At 43.8% G+C, this 27,352-nt stretch overlaps 1 protein-coding gene across 2 annotated transcripts; it reads left to right on the forward strand.

Moving 5' to 3' along the window:
- Positions 1–407: 407 nt before the first annotated feature.
- AMER3 (APC membrane recruitment protein 3) lies at positions 408–27,352 on the forward strand. Of its 2 annotated transcripts, XM_015870959.3 has the most exons (4): positions 635–729; positions 1,023–1,302; positions 5,044–8,033; positions 26,330–27,352. In XM_015870959.3, the coding sequence occupies exon 3, from the start codon at positions 5,068–5,070 to the stop codon at positions 8,014–8,016; it is 2,949 nt and encodes a 982-aa protein (XP_015726445.2). In that variant the 5' UTR covers positions 635–729; positions 1,023–1,302; positions 5,044–5,067; the 3' UTR covers positions 8,017–8,033; positions 26,330–27,352. The 2 variants fall into 2 exon arrangements, with proteins under 2 accessions (XP_015726444.2, XP_015726445.2); XM_015870958.3 differs by lacking the exon at positions 1,023–1,302 and having other exon boundaries at positions 408–729.

Below are 27,352 nucleotides of genomic sequence, written 5' to 3' on the forward strand. Positions count from 1 at the left end.
AAAGCTTTGGTGCTTTTGATGATAAGAAATTAATCTCCCTACAGAAGGATGAAAAGTAGATGTTTACATCACTGCACACTGAAACAGAAGTTAGGCTGGCTCTAAGGAGATATCAATAGATCACATTTGGTGGCAGCAGTGTGAAGCTCCAGCTCTGGGCAGCTGAGCTATTCACATGCACCCCTTCCCCACTTTGATCACGTAATCCTCTCTGAGTTTAGCACTAACAGAAGCCTCATGAAACACCATCATCAGCATCTCCCTCACCTAAAAACACACTATGACTGCTTTTCCCAAATCCTAGCCAGAAACAATCCACGTGAGAAATGATGTTGATTTGGATATGTTCCTTCCTGTGTAATAAGCTGTAGAGTACAGGGGAAGTGAAATGCTGGCTCACGACTCCCAGGCTTACCTCCTGGGCTCATATTCCTTAGCAAAGAAGGCATTTCCATGATGCCAAGCAGATGGCTGAAATATGCATCTTTCCTAAATTGAGATACATTTGGAAGCCCAGAATCTATGTAAGGTATGGAGAGCTGCAAGCAGGAGGAATGAGGGGGTGGAGATGAAAGAAGGAGGAGGAAAAGGCAGGGGGTGGAGAGTAGCACTGGATAGCAGCAGTGGTCCAGCCCCTCTGATTCTGAAAAGCATCACCGGAGCCTCTGGATAAAGACCAGCCTCATATCAGGGCTAGGAGAGAGGATTTCTGCTCAATACTAAGACATGGTGAGTAGGATTTCTGTCATCTGCCTTCTTGTTTGCTCTGGTGCAGTGTCATGCCCTGTGCTCTCACACTCACAGAGACTGAGAGGGACTGTTATTTTGGGGTGACTGCTTCTTTTCAAAGCATTGTTTTTGACTTATTTTTCCATCCATAGGACAAGTGCACGCCTGTGTTTACATAAATGCACATCCAATCTCTTAAAGCAATGAACTACTGAAAACAGCCAAAGCTTTCAGGGTTAATGCACAACAGGCTGCTGCCCAGGGCGAGTAAAGACGCCCTGCTTCTCTTTCAGGTATGCAGCAGGGGGTTCTGCTCAGCTGCCACCCTGCTAGCAGCATCCTGCTGCTTCTGCAGCTCCCTGTGCAGGAGTTACCGCTGCCATTCAAACGGCGCAAAACGAACGTTTCAAGCAGTTCTGCTTCTTTGAGGCTCGGAAGAAAACTGGGTGAACGGAGAGGAGGGTTTGTCGGAGAAGAGCCTCCTTCTGTCGCAGTCTGTCACCGCTCACGCCGGGCTGGGCAGCCCTGGGCTCTGCCGCTGCCTCTGGGACCCCTCCTGTCGGGATGCTGCAAGTAGGAACATGCTTAATTTTACTATGGAAGAGCCAGAGCTGCACAGAGCAGTTGGCAGGGCTTAAAGGCAGGCTCAGGCTTCCCTACAGCACATAGCTAAGGAGATTAAGCATTTAACTATGCATCCCTCTAGTATGGGAGTATGAGGCTTTATTTTGTCTGCTCGGTGGAATTAAGATATAAGAAAATAAAAACAAAAACAAAGCAAAAGCCCGAAGTGTTTTTAAGAGAGGAAGCTGTTGCCTGACCTAAATGTCTGTGTAAATAATTGGGCATCCCGCGTTACCCAGAGGGATGGGTGGTTGCGGGGGAATGATGAGATACAGCCACCAGCAGTGCTGTGAGAAGCGCTCCCAACGAGAGGCACGGTGTCAGTGCAGGTCTGTGTGCCCTTGGAAAGGAGCAGCCTCCTGTATTGTGAGCCATGACTGCCCCTGGCTACGCCCTCCATCCTTACCCCTGCACTCTATTCTGTTTTCTGATAGAGATGAAGTGCTACCCAGAGGAAGTGAGAAGCTGAGCTTTAAAATTCAATTTGTTTTTTCCTCATAAGAAATATTGTGCTTATTTGGTTACTAGAAATAGTGTCACAGTGGTGTGGACAGGATCTCACCACCCTTCAGCAGGCATTGAATGCAATGCATGCTCACAGCTTTTAGTAAATATGTCCATTATTAACATCTTCTGGGGATGTGAAGGATTTTGACAGTAAATAAATGGTCCTATTCCCAAAATAACCTCCACTTCGCTGGAAGCACAAGCTCTTCTTTATGCTCTGCTAATTGATTGGATCCTAAGCATTATTAATGAGCACCATCCACTGACACTGCAAGTAGCAGAGGCTCTTGGCTCCTCACTATTTTCTGCTGATGCACTTCAGGATTTCCAGCTGGTACAGAGCAAAACCCACCCAAGGGTAACTCACCGTAGGAGGTGGGGGTCCCAGAGGGCTCACTGCTCAGTTTTTTCCCTCTTCCATTGCACCATTTGTCAAGAGATGCTCTAAAACATGCTTTGTTTTGAAGTGTGTCCATTAAAACATTACACGTGCTCAGATGCCCCAACCAGGCACATACTATCAAGAAATGTAATGATGCTACTATTTCCTTTTGGAGTGCAGGGGTAACGTTCTCAAAGGTAATTGATGCTCAGGATCAGAAGTCCTGACATAATCCTATTATTTCAATTTAGGCACGTGTTGAAACAAATATCTCTTCTTTTCCAGCTGGCTGATTTTCAAGTTACATCCAGGGGGATGGGTATTTTAGGTACTGACACATTAAAGAGCAATCTATTTGAATTTTTCTTAGAAGGAAATGATGTGGAAATGTGGAACCTAACCTTCTTTTTTTTTTTCTTTTTTTTTTTTTTTTCTGAGAGATAAGCTAGTAATATATAAGATAATAATCTTATTATCATCAGCCCAGAAGACAAAACAAGTCTTCCTCCATTCCTCCAGAGAGATAACCCCAGAAAATTCCCACATCTCACCTTGGGATCCATGGATGGATGGAGGCAAATGTGACCTGCCTCTTCTCTGACCCACACATGGAAGGCACTGTTCAGACAGCCTGAGTCCCTCCTGCACCCACCTTCCTCCTGCTGAACATGCAGCCCAGAGCTGCGTGCTCCTCTCTGCTCCCCCTGGCTGTTGAGCTGTGCTGAGGTAGAATTCAGGCCATCTGAAGATGGGTTGCATTAAGCAGAACACTCACCTAATTCCATCCAGTCCTCATAACCCAGGACTGTAAGGAATTACTTTGGCTGACCTAAAACCAAGTCTCCCCAGCCCACACGTGCACTCACCTCCCCATTCCAAAACATTAATTCACTTGCAGATGAATCACAGACACAGCAGAAAGCCTCCTGTGTTTACCAGCAGGCTGTCAGACACCCTGCACAGATGGCATATACTTGAACACGAAGCAACTCCATTTTTGAGAAACATTACCCATATTTAAGCCCCACCCTTACTCCCATACAGACTCAACCTATAGATCCGATTGCCTACTTAGAAGCTTGTGAAACCCCAACAGCAAGTGGCTGTTGTGACCAAGAGAGAGAAAAGCACATTGTGCTGCCCGCTGGGACACAGCACTTACATCTGCTGTCAGGGTCTGGGGTGTCAAGGCACTGGTGGGACATCAATACCCAGCCTAGCATCAGCTGTTTCTGGTTGGTTTCACAACTCTGTTGGAGTTCTGAACACTGAGTTCTTCTCAATCACACCTTGCTTTTCAGAAGAGGAGTGCAATCGTGTCCCAGTGACCTATTTCTAAATATGCAAAACAGGCTTTCTGCAGCATCAGTGAACTGCAGCTATCTGACAGCGTAGTAATACTAGCTTTCATTAAGAATGCTCTGCAATACTCACATGCAGCCCCTGATTCAAATAAACACGCCACCATCCCAATCACTCCACCAGATCCCCATCTATCACCACCTGCTGTTTTCCACTGCATCCATCCTCCCGATGCAGAATGCTCACGCTGTCCCCTTATTTTTCCTACCTCTTGTTTCTGACCTACATTTAGTTGTAAATTCATCCAGCCACCTGACAGTTTGCAGCTTCTCTGGGCAATGAGATGTCCCAGCCTACCTGCTGGGGCAGCTCTGTGCCTTATGAGATGCTGCCAAGTACTGCTGCTCCAGCCCTGGAATCTGGTTGGCTCTGTGGGCTGCAGACAGCTGTTGTGGTTCAAGGAATCCTCAGCACTCCTCTGACTGTGACTTCAGGCAGATGTAAAGGCTTATCATGCTGCTCAATTCCAAGTTGCCCTTGATGACTTTGTACTGGCTACTAGTCTGGATCCAGGAATCTGATCTGACATTGCTCTCTAGGGTGTATTAAGATTAGTAATTTTCATTTCATCAGAGCTGATAGATATGGTTTGTCAAGGAGTGCTAGATACAGCACTGTGTTTTTTGTAAGCTTTCCAGAGTTCCATGGCTGCAAGTGGTTTTAGTTACGTATAAACAATTCAAAACAAGACAAATATTTAATGAGATTTTATTAAGGAAAGTACTCTCTGTCAAGAGCAGGACTTAAATGTTTTTGTTCTGCTTTCTATCTGCTAAAAGAATGGCAGCTTTTAGGAGGTGTCTGTTTCTTCCCTGACCTACCTTTATACAACTCCATTGACTTACAGTTCAAGTTGACATAAGGCAGGGGTGGGTCAGATGTGTCTATGAAATAACTGCTGGAAAACTGAAAGGATCACAACCAGTGTAATTAGTAATTACACATGTGAAAACATAAACCAGTTCAATCCCAAACCATATAGGCATAGACTAAAGTTGACATTGATGCAGGTACTGGAGTTTGTTTAGAAACAGCTAAGAACATGCAGTGCAGATTCACTGTGCTCACGGTCCTCATACAAAACCCTTTTTTGTATGGGTTAATTCTTATTATTCTTAGTGACAGGATGTCCTCAGAGCCTCAGTTACCAACATGCAGTGAGTTCTGAGCCCTCCTTGTGCCTGTCACCTTTGTACATATACCTTCTGCTTCTCAAATCTGCTTCTCATGTGATGCCATGACTCAGTGATGGTGACAAAAAAGCCAGCCACATTGCTCCAGTGGTGCTCCCAGCTGCAGTCTATCATGGTTTATAAGTTGGGGCTGCAGGTTGGTGCAGATGGGCTCCTGCTCCAGGTGAGCTCCTTGGAGAATGTTAGCTGACTGCTCACTGCCAGCCCCCTCCTAACAGTAGCTGTGTTCTGCTGCTTCCTTTACAGAAACAGATGTGAGGAAGCATCAGCATGGAGCTCAAGAGGGGGAAGACCTTCATAAAATCCAGTGTGCAGCACGAGAAAGTGCCAGCAGCACACACTGCTTCTACAAACAGAGATGACATGGGCAAGGACAAAAGGGCGGCTCTGGAGGGAAACCAAAGCGTAGCTCAAGTCCAGTTGGCATGTTTGGCCACACACAAGAACTACAGATTTTCCAGCAGAGCAGCAAGGAGCGGAGCTGGTGAGAACAGCCTGGAAAAGCCTCCTGGGACCTCCTACAAACTTGTGAGGAAGAGTAAAACCCACGACTGCTTTAGCGAGGCTGACAAAAGCGAGCAATGCAGCCCCAGCAGCAGGGCTTGTGAAGAAGGGTTTGCTGCCAAGGGCAAGGGGCGACTTGTCAATAGCATCAGCTTTTCGGGTATGTCCAGTTCCACCAGTAAGAAAGAGTGTGTGGTCAACCCCAGCCCACCCGCCTGCAGCAGCCAGATAATCGATTACAGGAACTTTGTGCCACAGATGCCTTTTGTACCAGCTGTTGCAAAAACTATTCCCAGGAAGAGGATATCGCTCAAGCGATCGAAGAAAGGGCTCCGAGATATATTTCATATAAAGAAAAGTAAACCAGAGAGCCTTACGTTCCTGGTTGAGAAGGACAAGAATCTGTCCTTTCCAGGCTGCAAGAGTGAGGTGCCTGGGCTTCTCACCAAGTCCCTTTTCAAAACTGGAGAAACATTTGCTGCTGACTGTTTGTCCCAAGACTGCTCTGACAATGAGCTGCAGTCCGACTCTTCCTATGACTGCTGCAATGCTCTGTGTGAAGACGTTGCATCACTGAAGAGCTTTGACTCTCTCACTGGCTGTGGGGAAATCTTTGCTGACGAGAGCTCTGCTCACCTGGAGCTGGAGAGCAGCAAAGAAGTCCTGGTGAGACGGAGCAAGCACAAGGAGAGCCCTGTCATGGGTTCCTTCCAGGGCGGTGTAGAGCAGCTGGCCTCCCCCGGCCAGAATGAGGCCGTTGAATTTGCAAAATTTTGGGACAACATTAACAAATCAGTGAGGCTGCATCAGAGCATGTTGTTTGATAAGAAGGTACTGAAGGTTCCCAGTTCTGACAGGGAAAAAGCTGGAGGCTGCACTGCTGTGCCCGCTACAAGCCCCCTGACACCGCCTGATAGAGATGGAGACAATTCCAAAGAGAGCTCAACAGAAACTGGAACACCAAAAAGTGACAACCAGGAATCCATATCCACAAGTGATGAAGGCTACTATGATTCATTCTCTCCTGGACAAGACGACGAAGTGAAGGAAGCTCAGACCCCTGGGGTCCCAGGTAGATTTCCAAGAGACAGCTACAGTGGAGATGCCCTATATGAGCTCTTCTATGACCCAAATGAAGTCAAAATAAACCCGGTCATGGATGATGACTTGTGTACATCTGAAAGTATTTCAGAACAAGCCATTGAAATCCCCTTGTCCATCTACAGCTTTCATGTTGGAGCTGAAGAAAACATGGCTTCCCAGCCAGGTATAGACATTATCAGCCAAGGGTTTTTTCACAGCACATGGAAAGGCAAAGAATGCTTGCTAAAGCTCTGTGATACTGAGCTTTCACTAACTATGGGGATAATAAACTGGCTGCGAAAACATGCAGGGCTTGTTTCCTCCACAGGCTCTCTGCAGAGTTCCAGATCACAGCCAGAAAAGTGTAATGACTCACTGATCACTCACAGCCCCAGTCCAGAACAGGAAGTTAGCAAAGAGGCTCAGCAGGAGAAAAAGAGCGAGCAAGAATCTAATTCATCTCACCTAAGGGTGTTTCTGGATGAAGGCAAGGTTGCAACCCAGACCTCTTCTGAAAATGTTGCTGAAAGAGACTCTTGCACTCACACAGCTAATGTGACTTTCAAAGGAAGGACTGGGAGCCAACACCAGGACTCACCTACAATGCCTGGTGCTGTGGGAACCACCAGAACATCGAACTGTGAACCACAGTCACAGGCTAATGGGGACAACACACAGCCATCTTCGACTGAGAATGAGAAGGTGACCATGTCAGAGGGATGCCAGACATCTGGAGGTGAAAACCCACCGACAGAAACATTGAGCAGACACAGTGGCTCACAGAGCTCTGAAAACCCTTTCCTAAATGACAATCATGATGTAGAGTCTTGTTATTCCTACAAGACTGCTGCGACCTCACCCCTCGATCCCCTGGAGAGGGAGGACAGAAGTGAAGCAGTGTACAACTCCCTGTCCATCTGCGATGAACTGCTGCAGCCCCTTGGGCTCGGACACTTCCAGGGCTACATCAGCCCCACACCGCGGGAGAGCAGCACCGGCATAGTGCAGCTCTTGGAGCACTGCGTGACACAAGTGGCATCGTTACAAATCAGCTATGACAACAAGCACCTGGAAGACAACCGTATTGGGAATGACATGAATGATATTATCTGTAAGATGTGTCAGTACAAAAACAAACAATTGTTGCAAAATGAATGCAACTGCACTGACCAAAAGGCAGAATATTGCAGTATTCCCTGCACAAATCAATACAATTATGAAATGGGCTTCCAAGCCAGCAGTCTGTATCATCTGAAACAAAACAGGGATCAGATTTGCTCTGAAGATCAGAAAAGCAGAGCAAAGATCCTAGATGAAGTCACTAGGGGCAAGATCAATTTTGAATACGCCCAACTAAATAACAAAGCACTCTCCTGTTTAAAAGACTTCACGTTTGAGCTCAGTGCAGGCGATCCAGCTCCCGCAGCTCTCAGCAGGCCCACATTCCTACCTCTTCCCGGTGCTCCCACTGCCTCACCAGCCGCTCACAGCCTGCCCATTGCCCCACAGCCCTGGGGAGCTGAGCAGGGCAGCCTGGGGCCCTGGAGCTGCATGGCAGGAGGGGCTGCCCTGTGCCCCTGCCCCGAGGCAGGAGCCCCAGACAGTGCTGTGACAGGGAGCAGCCACCCGTAGCACACCATGCTGAGAAGGTGAGTGCTCACGGGAGTCGGAGAGCAGCAGGTTGTGTCTGTCCCCTGCTAGCAGAGGGGCACATATGGCTGCTTGGTCTGATGTGTGCTCGCGTTTCTCATAGTTTTCCATTTTTATTGCTCTTAACTTTCACTTCAGTGAGGCAGGTAAGAATGTTCAGAATGTAAATATCACTGTTCCCAAACCAGGGACAATGTACAGCATCACCATCTTCACTGAGCCTTACGAATCCCGTGCAAAAGCTGAAGCTCAGCTCAGTGCAGCAATCTTTACACAAACTGAAGCAGTGAAAACATCCTTTTCCTTATCCGGAATCTGTTGTGTTCAAAACAAAAGTAGGGTTGTAGTTGCCTGGCCACAGAGTGCAGAAAGCACTCAGCATGAGCTCTCACCAAGTCACAAAATGCTCTTCCTACCTAATGATAACTTAAAAACTGGACCACACTTGCACAGCATGGGGAGCAATCTGACCAACAAAGTGCATGCTGAAAAGGTGTCTTTGGTGGAGTTGGTGGGAGATGGGGAAAGACTGGGGCAGCAGTAAGAAACGGAACAGGGGGACCCAGGGAACACAGCTGGCCCTGGCTCTCAGCACTGTGACTGCTCCCTGGCATCTCCAAAGGCTTCTCAAGCAGCAGAAAACAAGAAGGACAATGTTTCTCTCTGAATGAGCCCAGAGCATCCTTGCAGTTTCAGACTTAGGGAGACTCAGCCACACACTTTGCTTCATACATCTTTGTGAAAGTGCCTTTCACCACTCAGATCACCCAAGACACGGGAGAAGGGTTTGAGGAGTCTCTGCAGACTGTCAGTCTTCAGTACCCTCACTGAGGCATAGTCCAGTTACATGTACAGCAGTTGGTGGTCACAGCTGGTACTGCGTATGGGCCCAATATTTGCAGTTTGCTGCATTAGTCCACAGGGTGCTGTAGCATGGCAGCAGCTGGATGGAAGGCACAGAACGCACCACGAGCGGGCAGAGTGGGGCTGGGGCTGCAATGAATCAGTGCTTGGAGCTGCAGTGTCAGGAATGGCACACGGCTCATGTGCTGTCACCAGAGTCCAGAGGGAAGGTAATTTTTTTGTCCAAAAGGGTTATGCTGGTTTGTGGTAGAGGTCTCTCTAGTGGTAAAACGAACAGCATGTTAAAATATAAATGGGATTTGTGTATTTGTAAAGCGACTTTGAGAAAAGGTCTCATCCCAAGGAATCATTTCACTACTGGCTTATTGTTTGTTACAAATTTCTTACTGAAAATGTGTTCACACAGTAACGAAAACAGCATTTAACATTGTCAAAGGAAATGGCTGTGGTGACAGAAACACTGCCACGTGACCAAGTTTTCCAGCCCAGTCTCTTCTCTCCTGCCTCCACTACCAGATGGCTTGTGGGTCTGCTGGAAATCTTGTTTATTTTCGGAAGGGTGGTGGTGGTGTACAACGGGCAGCACACAAACATGGTGTCAACTCTGAATCCATGGAGACGGGCATCATCCAGAAGCACTCCTACTCTGGACATGACTGTGCAAACCCCAGCAACTTATGCATGAAGAGTGCTCTGAGATTCCCTGCCTTGCAGAGCCAGAGCCCAAGCCAACACCCTGCTTTGGCCCTCAGAGTAAATGCTGCATAAGAAACTCTAGCACTGCTTCTCCCATAGACTCTCATGGTGAAGAAGGTCAACTTTTTTGCCATTTATCACAGGTAGAGGAAAGGCTGATGTCAAAAAGCATTCAAATCTCTGGGTATTGTCACCCAATCATCATGTGTTCTTGCACCCATAGGAACAAATACAGCCACCCTCTCTGCTCCAACTGGTGTGCAGGGTTTCCCTGAGCCATACCTGGTCCCCTGGGCTGCTCCTCTTGGTGAACAACAGTATAAGAAGTGCCAGTCTGAGCTCTTCTTCTGCTTCTCCCCTTTTAGTCAGAAATTTGCAAAAGCATCATGGTTGATCTGACCAGGAATTTGAACTCTGATAGTAAATGGCATTGCTGTATGGGGATACAGAAGGGTTAAGTAGACACTGGTAAAAAGTTCAATGAATGGCAGAAATATCATTCTTCAATATGGAAACTGCAGAGCAGCAAAAAACATGTGTGCTCCCCTCCCTACCTACTCTCATTTCATTCAGATGCTGAGCAACCCCCATTATGCACCAGTTGATGCTTATGGATGTGTTTCAGTTATAGCACTAAATGGAGTGTATTGGAATAACCTTGCCCGCGGGTCAGAAAAGAATAGATAACTTTCCATCAAAGAGGGATTGCCATAATATATAGGGCAGCTGTAGATGAAAGGAGATGGCATGTGTGATTGTTGTTATCAAGGGACTGAGATTCAGAAACGACACTGAAAAGTGACACAAGAATGTGTATCCAATCCTCACCAACAAAAGGGCTGCTCACAGCTTAGGCAGTTCCTGTAATGCTTTTTAATTGTCCCTGGTTCACTTTTATCCCCTTTGTCTAAAATGAGGCTGCATTTCTGCTAGACAGATATCCTCAATCTGCAAAGCATAGGAAAGGCGGAGACTGCAGGATTTAGGCTCAATGAAAAGACAATGCAGATCTTGTGCCTCCTCTGAAGATGGGCAGAAACATCAGTAATATTTCTCAAAATGCCCACAGAGATTTCTCAATTGGAGAAGAAAAGAACACAGAATCCCTCAGAAATACACACAATAACATGTCCGCAGCCTGGCACAGTACATCTATATATCCCCATGCCATTCCCATGGCATAGAAAGAGGGGTCTTCTCCCAGGTCTGACAGAATGAAATGCAAAAACAATAAAATGCAGAGACAGGCAGCACATGTGCTGTGTTGGCAGTGCCTCCAGCTCCGAAACATGCATCTTTCTAATGTGGTCTGCCTGGACTGTCTTGCAGTGAGGCAGCTATTGAAATCTCATCTGACAGTCCACCAGCACACACACACACACACACACACACAGGGAGGCAGAGGGGGCAGGTCATTGCCTCTGCTGACACGTTGGTGTGTTAGGCACCATGTGCCCAGATACTTGGGCTAAATGCTAAATTGAACAATTTTCTCTCTCATTAAACACTGTTGCTGCTGGACTTGGCTCTGTCTCACTGTCCTGTCTTCACGGGTCTTTCTCACCAATGGTTACTCTACCCAAAATCTGAATTTTATCAGGCTGAAGAAATATTCATGTCAGCTTATATGGTACAGAAGGGTTTTTCAACAGAGTTATCAGCACAGATGATCTCTTCAACAGCAGATGCACTGTAATGTTGTTAAATGGGTTTCATTTTAAAACTGAAGAGATTGATTTGCTGCTTTACTCGCTACTGCAGCAGGATGGTTTCTATGGATACAGACTTATAGGGACTCTATTTTTCCCCTGTTGACAACACTACAGAAAGCTAAATTCTCATCTCTTTTGCATTAGCATAAATATGAAGCCAGGGGAATGATTCCCAGATTTAGCACTGAGAGCAGAATTTGGCTCCCTGTCTCCTTCAGCCTCACATTTGAGATCTTGAGGGGGATGGTGATGGAGGAGAAAGAAAAGGAGAGCATTTCTGTGAGAGCATGGGTGAGGGATGGGGCATAGAAACAAACAGCCAGAGTGTCTGAGTGAGAAATGGGGAGAAGGCAGAATGCAAACATGTTAACTGCTTGCTCACTGTGTGACATAACTGCAAATGTATGAGACAAGTTTTGGCTACAGAAGTTTTTGACCTTATAGTATCTGCTTGAAATCTGGCCAAATACAGTCTCATTTGTTTTAATGTTTAGTGAGTCAAATTGTGTCATTCTGAAGAAAACTTGCTTCCCTTCCATCTTGCTGCAATGCACAGGAAGATGTAAGATAGGGAAAGGAGCAAAATATTGGCTGTCATGGTGAAAGATCTGCTGCTGTAGGATAGTGCAAAGGAAAAGAAAGTAGCACAGTGAGCCATGCTTCTCTGCCTACAAACTCTCTTAAGGGAGCACCCTAAATGAGCACCATTTCCAGTCAGAGGAAGGCTCTGGGTTTGAGTGTTCTCCTCCTCAGTTCTTCAAGGAATGCTAGGCCTCTTCTTACGGCATTAGAATCATGGGCACTGCATCTCATTCAGAAAGTTTGGAGTTGAGAAAGTAGTTCCCAGTTTTTGGACAGCAACACAGCTCACCAGAGGGAGGAGAGAAGAAGTGCTGTATGTTCTATTCTTCCTGCTGAGTACGTCATCACATCTAACCCGCTCTCTTCAAGCTCTGTGGGAGGGCCATTGAGGTAGAGCTTAAAAGATGCTGTGACACTTAGAAGTAGTGGCAGCCAGTGGTGACAATTGCACAAATGACACCAGGAGATTGCAGCCAGCAAGTTCTCCTCTTCCTTCAAGGTGATTCTGACATCTGAGAGGAAAAAATGACTGTGTGGATCAAGGAACAGAGATTACTGGAGATCCAAGAGAAGAGAAGGTCCTCTTTATTTTTGATCTAACAATATTCCCTTCACAAAGAACACATGGCACGAGAGCACAGATTTCACTGGTCTGCACCCTCTCCAGCAACCATAAGTAACTGCGCTGATCATTATTCCCTCCCAACAATTCTCTGCACCCCTTGGAGCACAAAACCTCCAAAAAAGTGGATGAAGTCACCTCCCCAGGCAAATAAGATCTCTGCATCCCCACCTCAGTGGCTGGCCCCGATAGGTGGGGACAGCAGAAAGAGCTGCATCACAGTGAAAGCAAAGCCATGATTTAGAACTGGTTCTTTGCTCCAGCAAGTCTGCACGAGCCAGGGCTCCTCTCTGCTTCACCCTGCAAAGGAGGTGTGCTGAGCTTACAGAATCTCAGCAAGTTGTAAATCATTATGCACAAATTGAAAATGGAGTGGTCAGCATGCTGTCAAAACACGCAGGCTTGCACAGCACCCCTGGTGCAATAACTCCAACTGCAGCCTCAAAACTCAGCCTTGGGTCAGTGCTTTGGTAACACTGCCCAAGGCATGGGCAGTAACTGATGGTGATGGGAAGGGAAGCATCACAACCTAAGATCTGGCAGGATTAAGGATTTTTGTCTCCTTGGTATGTTTTTCCAACTTAAGCCATGAGAGGGGAAAAAAGCCTCGGTGGCTTTGAATCTGTGATACTGTTGTGGTTTAACCCAGCAAGTGGCTCAGCAGCACACAGTCATTCTCTCACTCCTCCCTTCCAGTGGGATGGGGGAGAGAATTGGAAAAAAATGAAGTCAAGATCCTAAGTTGGGATAAATCCATTTACTATGATAGAGAAAAGGAAAAGGATAATAGTTATGACCATATGTATATACAAATATATATGTATGTGTACAACAAGTGATACACAAACAATTGCTCACCACCCCCCGACCGAGTGCAAGATGAACTCTCATCCCCTTCAAATCTCCTCCTGCATGACGTTACATGGTATGGAATATCCCTTTGGCCAGTTTAAGTCAGCTGTCCTCACTCTATTCCCCTCCCAGCTCCTTTGGGCCCCTTGCTGAGAACAGCCTTGGCTCTGTACAACACCGCTTAGCAGCAGCTGTAAACATCAGTGTGTTACCAACATTGTTTCTCTTCTAGAACCAAAGCAGAGCACCATACCAGGCACTCTGAATAAAACAATTCCATCCCATTGAATCAAAGGCACATACACAACCCAGGAGATGCTTGCAGAGGAATCAGCTGACACCAAATTACCTCTGACTTCAGTAAGGACAGAGATGGAGCCTTCTGTATAGCAGGACACATGCTGGACAAGACACTGCATCACACATTTTCTCAGCTCCAGCTTTTTTAGGGAGATTGTGCCTCCTGTTTTTAGGAGCTGTTCAGCGTGGTGTTATCCTTGATTAGCATTTCTGAAATCAGGAAAGGCTGTATGTTATACACACAGCCAAGGGAGCCTGTCAGCAGCACGGGAACCATTGAGGAAATGGAAGCTGCTCCCCCGCACGCCTGCTTTAAACAGAGGATGCTGCAGTCTGTGGCTTAGAGAAAAGCAAACTCAGTCTCCTTTCCTCTCTCATTCTGTCTTCCCTTGGACATCCAGAGGTGTTGGGTTTTCCTCTTACAAAGCACTAAATAGACTGTTTCTATAGCAACCAACTCCCCCAGCCTGGTTATAATGAAGATGGTGATCTAACCACCTACAGAATACATTTTGCCAAAAAAAAAACCCAACAAAACAAAACAAAAAAAAAAAAACAAAAAAAAACCCAACACCATCAAACCAAAAGTTTTACATCTTCCTGGGGAACAACTGAACATTTTCAGAGGGAGTTTAGTTTGGTTAGATTAGTTCGCAGGAGGGGCCAAGTATTTGGAAGTAGCTTGCTAAGTAACTCAGCAAAAAGAGAGCAGGAAGTAGCAAGCTTGCAATTTAAGGATATTTTTTTGCTACTTTCTTAGAGCTTCAATTAGTAACAAGATGTTTTTGAATCATCTCAGCTCTCATGAGTGCTCTTCAATGATAGTTTGTATAAATTTGGAGCATCTGATGTATCATACTTAGAAATGTAAAGATGTCCTCAGATTTTTTTCAGAGTCCAAAAACTGACTTTTTTAAGATAATAAAGCTAATAAAAAATCCATCAGGGAAAGGTATGTTAGATTTCCTTCAGTGTTTATTAAAAGGGATTGGCGGCTAGACCGAATGGTTGAGTGCTATCCTTGAAACACAAATTAAGCATGGATGACATCCATTTAAAAATGACAGTTATTGCAGATTGAGAGCTGTATGCTGAGAATGACAGAAATGTGAGGGGTTTGTGTTATGAATTCTTATAGAGATCCGCATTCAGACATTTAAAAAGAAAGAAAACATCCAAATGGAATGAATATCCTGATACACAACCCTTCTTCAGAAATACAGCATGGAAAAAAAGGGGCAGTATTTACATTCAAGAAGCATTTGTTCCACATTCCAACTTAATCCAGGCTAAAATGCATCCACAGAGAGACTTTAGGGTTGGATTTTGGGTCTGTGATTTTGAAGTCCAGAAGGCATTGTAGGTGTCCCACTGCAAGCCTTTACTCTCCCTTCTCCCTCCAGAAAGTTCTAGGCAAATCTCTTTGAAGTGATGATAAGGGATCCTCAATGAAATGAACCCATTCTGATAACTCCGTCAAATGAAAGGTATTCTAACATTCCTAACAGTATGTAGCCTAGTGCCCTTAGGAGGTATTTGTATAGTAGTTCTTTGGCAGTACTGAAGTCTAAAATCAAGGTAGAAATTCAGGTAAGGCTGGATTAGTGCCAGCTCAAAGCAAGTAATAATAAGGAGAAAGGCTCTAAAAGCCAATCCCACTGCCTACTGCACTGTTTTGGAACCCACTATTGCTCCCTCAACTGCTGGAGTTTATACTTTTACATTATAAAAGGTAAAGACAGTGTTCCTATCAGCGTATATTGAAACTGTAATGCCCATGGCCCACAGTAATTAAAACAAATAGTCATCAGATTATACAGGAACACAAAATGCTTGAGTAACTTAGAACTTCCCAGGTAAAACCAGTGTCTATTGCAGTGTATCTCATACTTACTTAATTACTGGGCTCTGTAGCCACTGAATATTAAAAAATAATAATAATAATAAAAAAAATTCACTGATGAAGCAGCCTTTAAAAAGAAGTCCTAAAACCGGGCAGCTTCCATTTATCACAGTAACATTTATTCTAAATCTTGACTGTTCATTCATTACTTCTGTTTTCCTACTTCTTGTTTGTTTCATTGGAAAAAAATTGAAGTTTTCTACTTTATTTTCTCAGCTCTTTTACAAGTGATGCTGTTATATTTTAGAGACTGGTCGTAACACCAGAACACCAAATTGAAGAGTTCTCTTCTCAGCCCTCCAAAAACTCTAGAAGTCATAACCAAAAAGGGGCATTTCCACCTTTCTGGTTACCTTCTTCACTCTAGAATAGCTTCAGTATTCATCAGCTGCTACTGTCTACCTTAACACCTCTTCCTGTCAATGCCTTTATTGCTTGTTAGGAAAGCTGTATTTTTGTGGGGCCAAGTCCTGTGGTTCATTTCCAGCCTAACAACCAGCAAATAGACAGGAAACTACTCCTAAGACCTGCAAGATTTTCCTCAGAAATCAATGTCACCAACCGTCACCATGAGTACCACCCAGAGTTGGATTGTAATATGTCAGGAATTGTGCTACCTTCCTTTATTAGCTAAAGAAATAACAAAAAAAGGTTATAATAGTGTTGGATAATAACAATTACTGACTCAGAAACTAGCTCAGAAACTCAGGTGAAGCTACATTCTGGGATAGCGCACCAGGCACAGCACTGTTCCACACACTCCCATCGCAAGGCACCATGGCTAGCCCTGCACACACAGCCTGCTTAATCAACAGTGTGAGTGTACACCTATCAGGGATCATGGAGCATTAATGGCAATCACAAATCTGCTCTGACTTCATGCAGAGACTTACCACAAATCACTGCTCCCTTCAGTGCACAGGTCACATACCATCCTTCCACATCCCTTTTCACAACCTCCTTCCCAGCCCAGCCATCACATACATGTGAGACAGAAGGGACACTGTGGCCCACGAACTGCAGAGCTGACTTGCTTAGTCTTCTGGGCTGGTACTATCAATAAATGCACTGTTATCCACTGATTTCTGATGGGATGCTACATGTGTTGAAAGAATGAATGCTTCATGTAGATTCCAATTAGCTTGAAAATGTTTTCTGTTTCTTTGCCTAGAAGGACTCAGACAACAGTAGCATTGTTAGCAATGAACTGCTGCCTCTTAATGTTGAATTACAAGAATTACTGGCTTAATAAATTACCACTGACCTTTTATTAGTTTATTTTTAATTATTCATGGTGCTTTTGAAAAATGCTATGGAAGGGTATTTTAAACTGGGAGAGCATTTAGAAGAGACGAGTTTGTTTCCAACCCTGTTCACCAAGCTACTCATTGTTCACAGAATAGACGGGATTCCTAACCAACTTCTAGAATGGCTTTCCCACTGGAATGCTAACAAACAAACAAACAACAGCAACAACAACAACAAAGCAACAACGAAACCATTCAGCAAAAACAACACTTTTGTAGGAAAACTGCACTTCGGCAATTGTATTCTCTGAGCATTCTCCATCGGGACTGGGAAATTTCCTTATTCCTAATCTTAACCAACCCCTTCAGAATTCCCCACTGTTGCCCTGTTTCTTCTGCCTTTTTCACCCTTCTTAACACTGATTCTCCTCTGCAGGAGGGGAAGATATGCAGATGTGAAGAAAGCAAGCAGCATTAACTTCATGTGTAGCCTCAGGAAAGAGGTTGCAAAGAGAGCAGACCTGTTCCTTATCCACCTTCCTTTGTCTTTCCTTGTGTGTTGTTTGGGCACAAAGCTGCAGGACTCCTAGGAGGGGACTTTGTGATCTTCCTTCTGCCCAAAGCAGAGAGCAACTGACTCTAAAGGTGACCTGAGGGCATGTGATGTTGTTTCAGTGGTCACTGAATGTCCTAATTGCAGGAAATCTGAAAAAAATTGTTCTCATCTAGTAAGGTGATCATGTACAGAATATAAATCAATAAACTTCATCTAACAGCACGTTATCTCTCATCATATCACCCAGCAATCCACTTTAGTGCTGGAATTAAATAAAGGCACAACAATTTGAAGTGGGCACAATGGAACTACGGATAATAGCCCAGAACAGAGCTTTTTGCAGTGGAAAACAAATCTCATCACAAAGGGAGCTTCCTCTAGCACACAGGAAGACAATCCGTCCATCAACTCAGGGTCTGATTACTATCACAGTGATGTTAAGTTAAACATCTTCCTTTGCTATGCTTTCAGACAGGAGATTTTTGACATTCTGTAGGAAATAGCTTAGAAGTTAGGGAAGGACACTGTTACAGCAGACAGATGGACATGTTTAGGGTGGATACTTAATTAATGGATTTAACACCAAGCAGCTGCATTTATATGAATGTGCAAAGCATCCACATCAGATCAGATGGAAGTCCCACTCATCTCTTTCCCAGCAGTGACGAGGATAGAGTGCCTATGGGAGGAAATAAAAATAGGGCAAATAAAAGCAAACCAAATGCTTTTGTGTATCTCATCTTTGGCATCAAGTGGTAGTAAGATAGCTAGGTGAAAGGCAAGTGATATTTATACCACTGGACATAACAAATAGATAAATCTTCCATTATCTATTTTATCTCATTTTGAACCAGTACAGAGCTTTGGGCTCTATGACATTTTGTGCTATTGAATTCTACTTTATGTCAATTGCCTGATCAATGTCTGGGAGCCTGTTATGCCCTGTGTTCTATGACATAACTAATCGTTCCCTTTTCTCCGTCTATGTATCATTCATGGATCGTTTTCACATGGTCTTAGTATGACAAAATACTGAAACAATTCCTGCCTACTGTGCCCTGCTAATTTCCCAGCTGAGTTTCTTTGGGGGATGAAAACAAGAACTTGAAAACATGAAGGATCATTCATTTATGATTCCCACATAGCAACTTTTCATCTTTTAAATAAAACAGAATGACCATATACTCTGTAGATAATGCTTTCAGATGTGATGATCTTTCAATTGATTCATCTGCAAGAACACAAGTGCTTACCAGACACAAATGCTAATCGTGTTAGTCATCTGCTTTTATCACTAGTGCTTCCCTTCCCCAGGAGCAAAAAGAATGATGTATTCAGCTGGTCTTATTGTGGCAGGGAACCCTTGGAGTTCATTTCCCAGATAGTCCAATCCATTCTATACTCACATAATTCAAAGGACATGCAAGTTTACAATAGACTGTGTCCTAATTTTTGGACAGTTGAGGGGAGGGGCAAACAAACAGTCTGTGCTGTGGTTGTGGGATGAAAGCAGGTCAGCAACTCAACATTCTTTGAAGAAGTGGTGGATGAGCAGCTGTAATGGGGATCAAGAAAATGGTGGATCAGATTCTTAAGTATGATTAAAGACTGGAAATCCTGGATCCTCTCTCCAAAAAACTGCCCTTGTGGAAAGGGAAAACTTTTCCTATGGCTCAGAAAAACCTTCATGCAACAGCATTATCAAAGAACTACAACATTTCTGGGTCACATATTGATGCTGGCTGATCTCCAGTTGGCAGAGCAACTCCGTAAGATTTGAAACAAGAAAGCCTTAGAGCAGCCTGCACTGATGACTGAAACAGAAAAGTTGACACAGAACTTCTCTCTCTGCTATTCAGTACAGTGCTGGGTACAGCTCATGTGCTACTGTAGGACAATGCACAATGCATCTGCATTTGTGCTTTTATGTCTGCAATTACCTCTGGGTTGTGGCTGCTGCTAGAGTAGCCCAGCAGCACAAGAAGTACCTGGTCTGATTGCCATCACTGCCTGGGTGCATACCAGGCTCACGGTAATAACTGTTAACAGAAAGACCTGTCAGTCTTCACTCAGGAGCATTGTGTGTGATATGGAGCATAAGGGGAAAAAAAAAGAATAGTGTCTGCAAATGAAGTATGTCAAAACAGTGCAGGGTTTGCACTGTTTCATCTAATACCTAACTTATTGTGGATGTTTCATAGTTCACAGCACTAGTGACCTGTTGTACCCTGTCGAAGACAATGTCAGCTATTCACCTTGGCAGGAACCTAGATGTTATGAAGCTCAAAGGAATAATTTGAGCATTTGCCCTTTGCCTACCCTGGAGTGTTTACCAGGATGTGTCCTGGACTGACTCACTGTCTCGCCTTCCTGTTTTTCTAAGAGACTGCTATTAAGTTAAACCTATACAGCCATGCAGTCAGTTCCTAAATAACAAAGTCGTAATACTTAAATAACTTTGCCCAGTGCAGACATACTGTTGCTTGTATGTCACAGACACTGCTAAGCATAGCCCAGGAGGACTTCCTTCTCCTGCCTTTTTTTAGCTCATCATAGGCAACTGAGAAGAAAAGCATGTCCTATTGCAGTGCTTTGTCCTTAAGAAAGAAGCATACTATGTCAATACTGAATTCTGACTCAGTCCATGTATTTCATCTGTACATGGAAATAGCTGACAATTCTAATTACATTAGTCAAGAAATGAAAGAACTGTTGGAATCTCCCCCACGCTGAACTAAAAGTATGCACAACAAGGAGGGCTTTATGCAGATTAGCTCATCAATAATGGAGTACAGAGACTTTGAGTGCTAAGTAGGTCAGTGGTACATGTTTCTGTTCTACCCTTGGATATTCACTTTGCAGGCTACTCACACTGAACTCAGAGTAGCTCCTCTCACCAGACAGGCTCCAGCAACACAACATTTATCAAATCTTGACAGTCCTGCTGTCAAGGAGAACTTGTGATCTGAACATACATGGGGATTGAAGCTGGATAGTTAGAAGGCTGAGTTGTCTAGAAAGCTGTGTTGAGAAGTGCATTGATGTTGCTCACTTTGCATCAGCTGAAGGTGTGTAAAGGAAGAGCCTGTGTGGCTGCTAAAAAGTACCAAGGTTTTAGACGAAGATGGGGGAGGTTTAGGTTGGATCTTAGGAGGAAGTTTTTCCCCCAGAGGGTGGTGACGCACTGGAACAGGTTGCCCAAGGAGGCTGTGGATGCCCCATCCCTGCAGGCATTCAAGGCCAGGCTGGATGTGGCTCTGGGCAGCCTGGTCTGGTGACCCTGCACACAGCAGGGGGTTGGGACTCGATGAGCACTGTGGGTCTTTCCAACCCAGGCCATTCTGTGATTCTGTGGAATTTGCAGTATTAAATGGAAAGCCTCCCAAAAGCAGATATTCTAAAAACTGCCTAAAATCCATGGAGATCATTCAAGTGATTTGAGTGGGTTCTGAATCAATCAATACATGACTAAAACATAGCATTCAAAGATCCTTATCTCAGGCAGTACTCATAGCTGTGCTGTTCTTCACTCTTTTACTAGGAAAATATGAACACTATTTTAGAAGTGTCACTTTTCCACAGTGCTTGTAACAAATGAATTTGATTAATTTCAGGTTAAAGAAACTTTCTCTTTCTTTCTCTTTTTAAAATTGCTTTCAAAGGGATATAAATAGAAAACTGCCCAGGCAGCCTAACAGATATTGCTGAGTCTATGCTGAAGTAAGTTCAAAGCTGATAGAAAAGAAGCTGTCCAGTTTAAAGTCAACAACATGCAGCCCTGAGGGAGAGCAGCACAAGTGGAAATGTAGAAGCAGCTCTCCGCTCACCATTCAGGGCAGCCATGGTCTAATGCCTGCAGTAAGAATGCTGCTGATTAACAGAAATCTGCAATGGGACTCTTGCTGGGTACATTAATAACCAGACAGGAGATCTAATAGCCCCAGGCAATGTTGAAAACCAAACAGACTATCAATTCCTGCAAACACTTACATAAGTGTTATTTTTACTGCAATCAGGCTAAATAGGAAAAGCAAAATTGAACGAACTCAATACATCCATAACGCTATGCAGATGGTGACATCTCTGTGTTGCATATGGCACATAGGAATAATGAGGTATTCAAAACCAGAACAACTGTAAAGATCAGATATGCAGGAATGAATATGCCTGGTATTTTAACTCCTCAATGCAAGTTTTTATTTAGGTTAGCATGTGCAACCCAAATAAAGAACACATTTTCTCTATTGATAAACTTCATTGACAGCATCAGTTACATGCAAGGAATTCAAAACTAACTTTGTGGCCCCTAAATTATAGTACATGCCTTTTAAAACAAAACATTTGTTGGAAAGCAGATCCAAAGTGAATAAATAAGCAAGAAGATGAATTTTTTAAGTGTAATACGTTTGCCACCCCAGGGCACTTTCATTTGTTCTCCTCACTCTTTGATACTGAACAAGTCATTTATGTGAGTAATGAAAATAATCTTATTGTGCAGCTTTTAATGTATAATTCAGTAGCTAAAAGGAAAGGAAAGCCACCCTTTCTATCAATAATTCAGGTCCACCACAGCTTCAGTGTTACTGCAGACATTTAGCTGTCCCCCCTTACCAAGGGCTCATCCATTTTTAATGCATAGGCTGCTTGTTAGAAGGTCAAATGTGTGAACTATGATTAGAAACACAGTCACCAGGTGTGGGAAGGTCATCGAGAGACAATATTCCTGTTGCCAGTGGAACAAATTAGCCTGCAGGATTGGAAAGGAAAACCACATAGTAGGATCCTCAGTGCCTGAAGACACAAAGTTCTGAGTATCCTCTCTCAGCTGCCCCAACAGCTCTGCTGGTAACAAAAGCTGAACTTTGCAGTCCCGGTGATGCACTGAACACAGTTACAAGAGCAGTGCTTCCCTAACAGCCACATTCGTACTGGATTGGATGCTACTGTCATGTAGCATCCACATATCAGAAGACCTCGAAGCTGGACTGCCTGAACTGAATCTTGGCATTTCAGCAGCTTCCCTGGTCTCTTCACCTTTATGATGTCACATGTCAAAAACCTAGTTACCAGCTAGTGCTGTATTACTTGTAGGGTAAATATTAAATTATTATTACATTACTCATTTCATCGGAACAGTAACAAGGAGCAAATGAAGACTAGTACTGCTTGTTAATCACAAATAGGAATTAATATCTAGGTAGACTAGGAGATGATTGGTAGAGATTGGCCACCAGAAGACCTGGAAGGGAGGTTAACCACAAAATGCTGTTGTTACAGAGTAAAAGAGGTCACATGCAAAACAACAGAGTAGCATAACAAAGAGAAAAATACCAGCTCTGTGACAACACTCTGGGTGGATACAACAGGCAATATTGTGCTTTCCAAAGCCAGGGGAAAGGGCAGTTTTGATATCTAGAAGTAAAGTGAACAGAACGTGAATTAGAGTGTAAGTCATGTAGATAAAATGTATGCACAGAGCAGTCCAGATGCAGACATAGTCTGGATATGGAAACATTGAAAGAATGTTAAGGCAGCGCACTGCAGAGTCTGGCAGAACAGTGGGCTGTGCCAGCAAAAGAAAAGGAGGGAAAGGCTTAGGAAAAATAATTGCAAACGTGCTTATGCTAATCTGATATCTACTAAAATGATTATTAGGGTCTTTTTTGCTGACCCCAACTTTAGCAAGTCCACAAACATACCACAGTCGTGCCACACAAGGATGAGGCAGGATTCACTGCAATCCAAGTTAGAGATGCCCTGCAGACACAGCTAGCTGGTCCTTAGCTGCTGATGAACCAGATGCAATTGTGACACTGCTAACTGCCTGTAAATTACATCTTTGTGACAAACTGAAGAGTTTGAGAGGCCTCACTGCCTTCATTACCATTTCAATCAACATCAGCAAAATGCAGCGCTGACAAGATTTGAATGAGTATCCAATATAAATATTCTGAAACACTCATGATAGCTAGGAGATTATATACAGGCTATTTAATTATAGACCTCCTATTTGGCAAAGATTTTGCACGTGTGAACTTGTTTCAGTGCATCAGATATTAGGTCTGTGCTGGCAGCTCTTTCGTAGAGATAAGAATTAAGGTTGAGGAAGGCAGAATGGAGGCATGGGAAATTGATTTTCAGACTGTCTGTGACCTTGACTCAGAGGGTGAACGTGAGCTGTGAAGCAGACAATGAGGATAGGAACAAGCTGCAAACAGCAAACTTCATTTGGAACCAGAGCTCACAGATACAAATTCTGACAGCTTGATTCTGCCCATGTAATCACACGCACTGAATATGGGATAATACTGTAACATACAGGGACAGCTGGGTATCTGTGAGAGCACAACAAAGCTCAGATACTATTTCTCCCAGGAAAAACACATTAGAATGATGTTGTTCAAGTCACTTGGGGTTAAAATCGGGCTGGGATGGAGCAGGGGAAGATTCTATCTAATATATCAGTTATGTTATCATATTGTGATAATCCTGTTTGCTTACATGCTCATGAAATATTTCTACTAATTCTCCTTCTGGTCTGAATTTTTTTAGGATGTGTCAGCAGAAAGAAAAGATTCAGAGGAGGAATACAGTCATAAAGGTAGAGAAACCTCCTGGTCTCAGGCTGAACTACATGAGATGTGGTTAAGAAAGGCAGGGAACATTTGCAATTTGTCATTACATTATGGGGGCAAATAGAAAAGGATCTGGTTCCCAGCAGTACAAACAGGGACCCAGTTACGACTGTGATTCTCCAGCAAAGAGGCAGTTCAAGAGGCTCTGTCCTTTTTCTTTCTTTCTGTGCTTTTTCTATTGTGTAGTGTGAGGAATGGAAGAACTAGCAGCTTAGGCTGGGACAGTGCTTTGTCAGCACAGGTATTATGTTTTACAGTATGCAGATATTAAGCTGGCACAGCGTTCTCTGGCTGATGCAGCTTATAACAGCAGAAGCTGTTTTTACTGTACAGCTTTTTGATTCCCTGAGAGTGGCAGATTGTCTTTTTTATGCAGGTGGCTTCTGGCAATGTGGCTGTCAGGTTTGCTGCTCATCTGTGCCCAGCTGGGTCATGGAACATTTGGTACTGTATTCATGCCCTTCGTGCTATAGATGTTTCTTTCTTCTGCCTAGAAAATACTGGTTTAAGATCTCTGGAGTGGTATACAATGGCTGGAGAAAGTCAAGGAGTAGAGTTTGCACTGCATTTCTTTCCTGTCTTAAAGCTCATTATATTCTCAGCGAGAGAATTTGAGGTCTACAAGCAAAAATACACTGTGTTCAGAGTTAGAAAGGATTGACTTACAACACTGAGATCTCTAAGAACCTTATGCAGAGTTACCTGTAACTCATGGCCACCAGCACGGCTGCCTCAATTCCTCTTTCCATTCCTGAATTAGAATGTCACCCCCTGCTCCCCTTCAGCTGCAGTCAGCATGCTTTTATCCTTGCTTGCAGAGCCCATGTTAGCTCAGTTCTCCTTCACATACCTGGTTAACTCTTCACTCATCTCACCACTCAAGGTTCAGAACACTGATGTACCTTAGTCCCACGTGAGAGAAAGAGAAACCATATATTGCTCCAGTACAAGATTCTTCAACTTATGCCCTTAAAGGAATCTGTAGCCCTCCATTCTAACTTGCCCCTGAAGTTAATAGCTCCCAAGATACTCTTCTCTCTAGCAGAGACCACATCAAATGTTTTTAAGCATATTCGCTTAGGCAGATGAGCAACTGATCTTGCAAAATATCCCTTCTGGCCTTAAAGGGCCAGTATTCCACTGCAGTGAACAAAAGATTAGATGATCGTGTTATGTTTCTTAGGCAGCCTCTAAGGAAGAACTAAATGATGCAAAAAGTAAAACAATTGAAGAAATTACAAATATGTACATAGAGGCTTAGAAATTCCAGTTATAAACAAGATAAAATGTGGTTGTAAAAGGAAGGACTGAGAGCTGAGACATCATTGAGAATGTTCCAGAGTTTTAATTTGCAGGGACAGCTGAGATATGACAAGAACCACAACATGAACCTCATCTCCCACACTCCTTTCTTGTTCATCAGACTGTAGTCCTGCTCTGCTATGCCACCTTGTGCTCGCGAGCTGATAATACACTGCTCCATGGAGGGTAGTCATTCCTGCTTCAGCTGAGTCAGTAAAGCTGCGCAAGCCAGTCTACCCCATACAACGCAACTAGAAAAAGGACATGTATTAGAATGCTGTACTCTTAAAATCCTTTCTCTGTCCTCGTGAAGGTCAAGGATATCACAGGTGCTGTCAGACACACACTGGGAGCATAGCAGAGTACTTGGAAAGAAATCACAGTGGTTCCAGCAGTTGAGAATGCCTTTGTACTTTGCAGCTTTTCAGATCATTTTCCCAGACACCTGCTAAACCTCCTTGTTTTTTCCAGGGAATGGCCGAATTCCAGTTATGTGAGGATGTTCATGTGCCAAAACTCTCATTCTTGGCAGGCATTCTGAATGACTGGGGCACAGAAAAGAAAAAGTACTTGTTAGGAAAAATCTTAGGAGTGACAGAACTTGAGAGGCTGCCCCCAGCTGGTTTGGCTTCATCACTTTGGGCATGTAAAGCCCAATGACTTAAACATATCTAGTATGTAAAAATAATGCAACGAGCTCCCCCGCCTGAGGCCTCAATAGCGGAGATATGCAGAGATTGAACTGTGAGGTCTGGAAGCTGATTGAGCAGATACTTGGTGTCAGAGTTCTGCTGGTACTTTGTGTCCTGTGTGGCACCCTGCACTTCAACAGTAGGAGCTGGCACTGCTTCTGTTGTTTCCAGGCTCCCTGCGCAGGGTTGGGAGCTGCACATTAGTGACTCCAGAGAAAAACATCTATTTCCTTTGCAGGGGAGTTGGACTACATGGTCCCTTCCAGCTCTAAGGATTCTATGATTCCATGACAAATATGCAAACACTTAGGATGTTTTTGCTTGTATTGCAGGTGATTGCTGAAGAACCCACTTGTAGATATGGATGCAGCCCACCTCTACATATGGTACTGCATGACAAAATAACAAGGATGTTACATTGATGCTGAACTCAACAGGACTGTTCTCTAGAAATCCCACCAGTGTGACAGCAGCTGGTGGTACCATCCTGTCTAAGCAATTAGTGCTTCCTGACAACTTCATGACCTTGAAACCACGTTTGCAGATGGATGTTAACTAATACTCTTCTTAAAACAAACAAAAAGAACAGCAGGATTTTGGAGGAAGAAGTAATGCCATGACAAGGAGGTTTAAGAAAAACAGTGTATTTCTGTCATATTTTGACACATGACAACAGAAGATGTCACTGTATTTTAATACACAGATATATGCAGAATGATCATTCACTTGAGAATTCATTTTGAGGTTGTACTGAACATTGTCCCCTACGCCAGTGACCCCTTTCTGCTGTTCCTTCTAAAAGCAGAGTTTGGGTACTCCAGACAAAGACTAGTGATGTGAACTTAGCAAAAAAAGTTTACAGTAATTCTTCTGTTCCACTTAAAATATTGAGTTGTTTTAAGTTGGTTGGAGTGTTTTATGAACAGATACTGTAAATTCTTATGATGAGCAGGAAATGCACAGGGTGTGTGATAGGGATTTTTAAGAGAGAACAATGATACATACTTTGAATTTTACATAATAGAAAGGATATAGAGCAGTGGGACTTTTGGAGGATAAAATATACATGTGTACACCTTATGTATATGCACCTAAAATGAGGATTCATGCATAGTTGTTGAGGTCAAGAATAGGGAAGAAATGGGAGGCACGTATTGTTTAGAAAAATCTGAGTAGCAGATTAATAAAGTGTACCATACATATATGAATATGAAATTATGATGATATGCTATGTTTAACATATTTTGTTAACTATTTTTCATATATCACGTTTGATGTATATATGCATTCTGTATTATATTATAGTTACCGTGTGTATTTTGGTTACATTATGTATTAAAGTCACTTGGATTCTA

Source organism: Coturnix japonica, chromosome 12 (assembly GCF_054131305.1).
Source record: "Coturnix japonica strain WE chromosome 12, WE-NBRP24, whole genome shotgun sequence".
Lineage (NCBI taxonomy): Eukaryota > Metazoa > Chordata > Aves > Galliformes > Phasianidae > Coturnix > Coturnix japonica.

Bases quoted from the DNA above. Each gene is read 5' to 3' on its own strand.
- AMER3 (XM_015870958.3), top strand. From the start codon at position 5,068: ATGGAGCTCAAGAGGGGGAAGACCTTCATAAAATCCAGTGTGCAGCAC.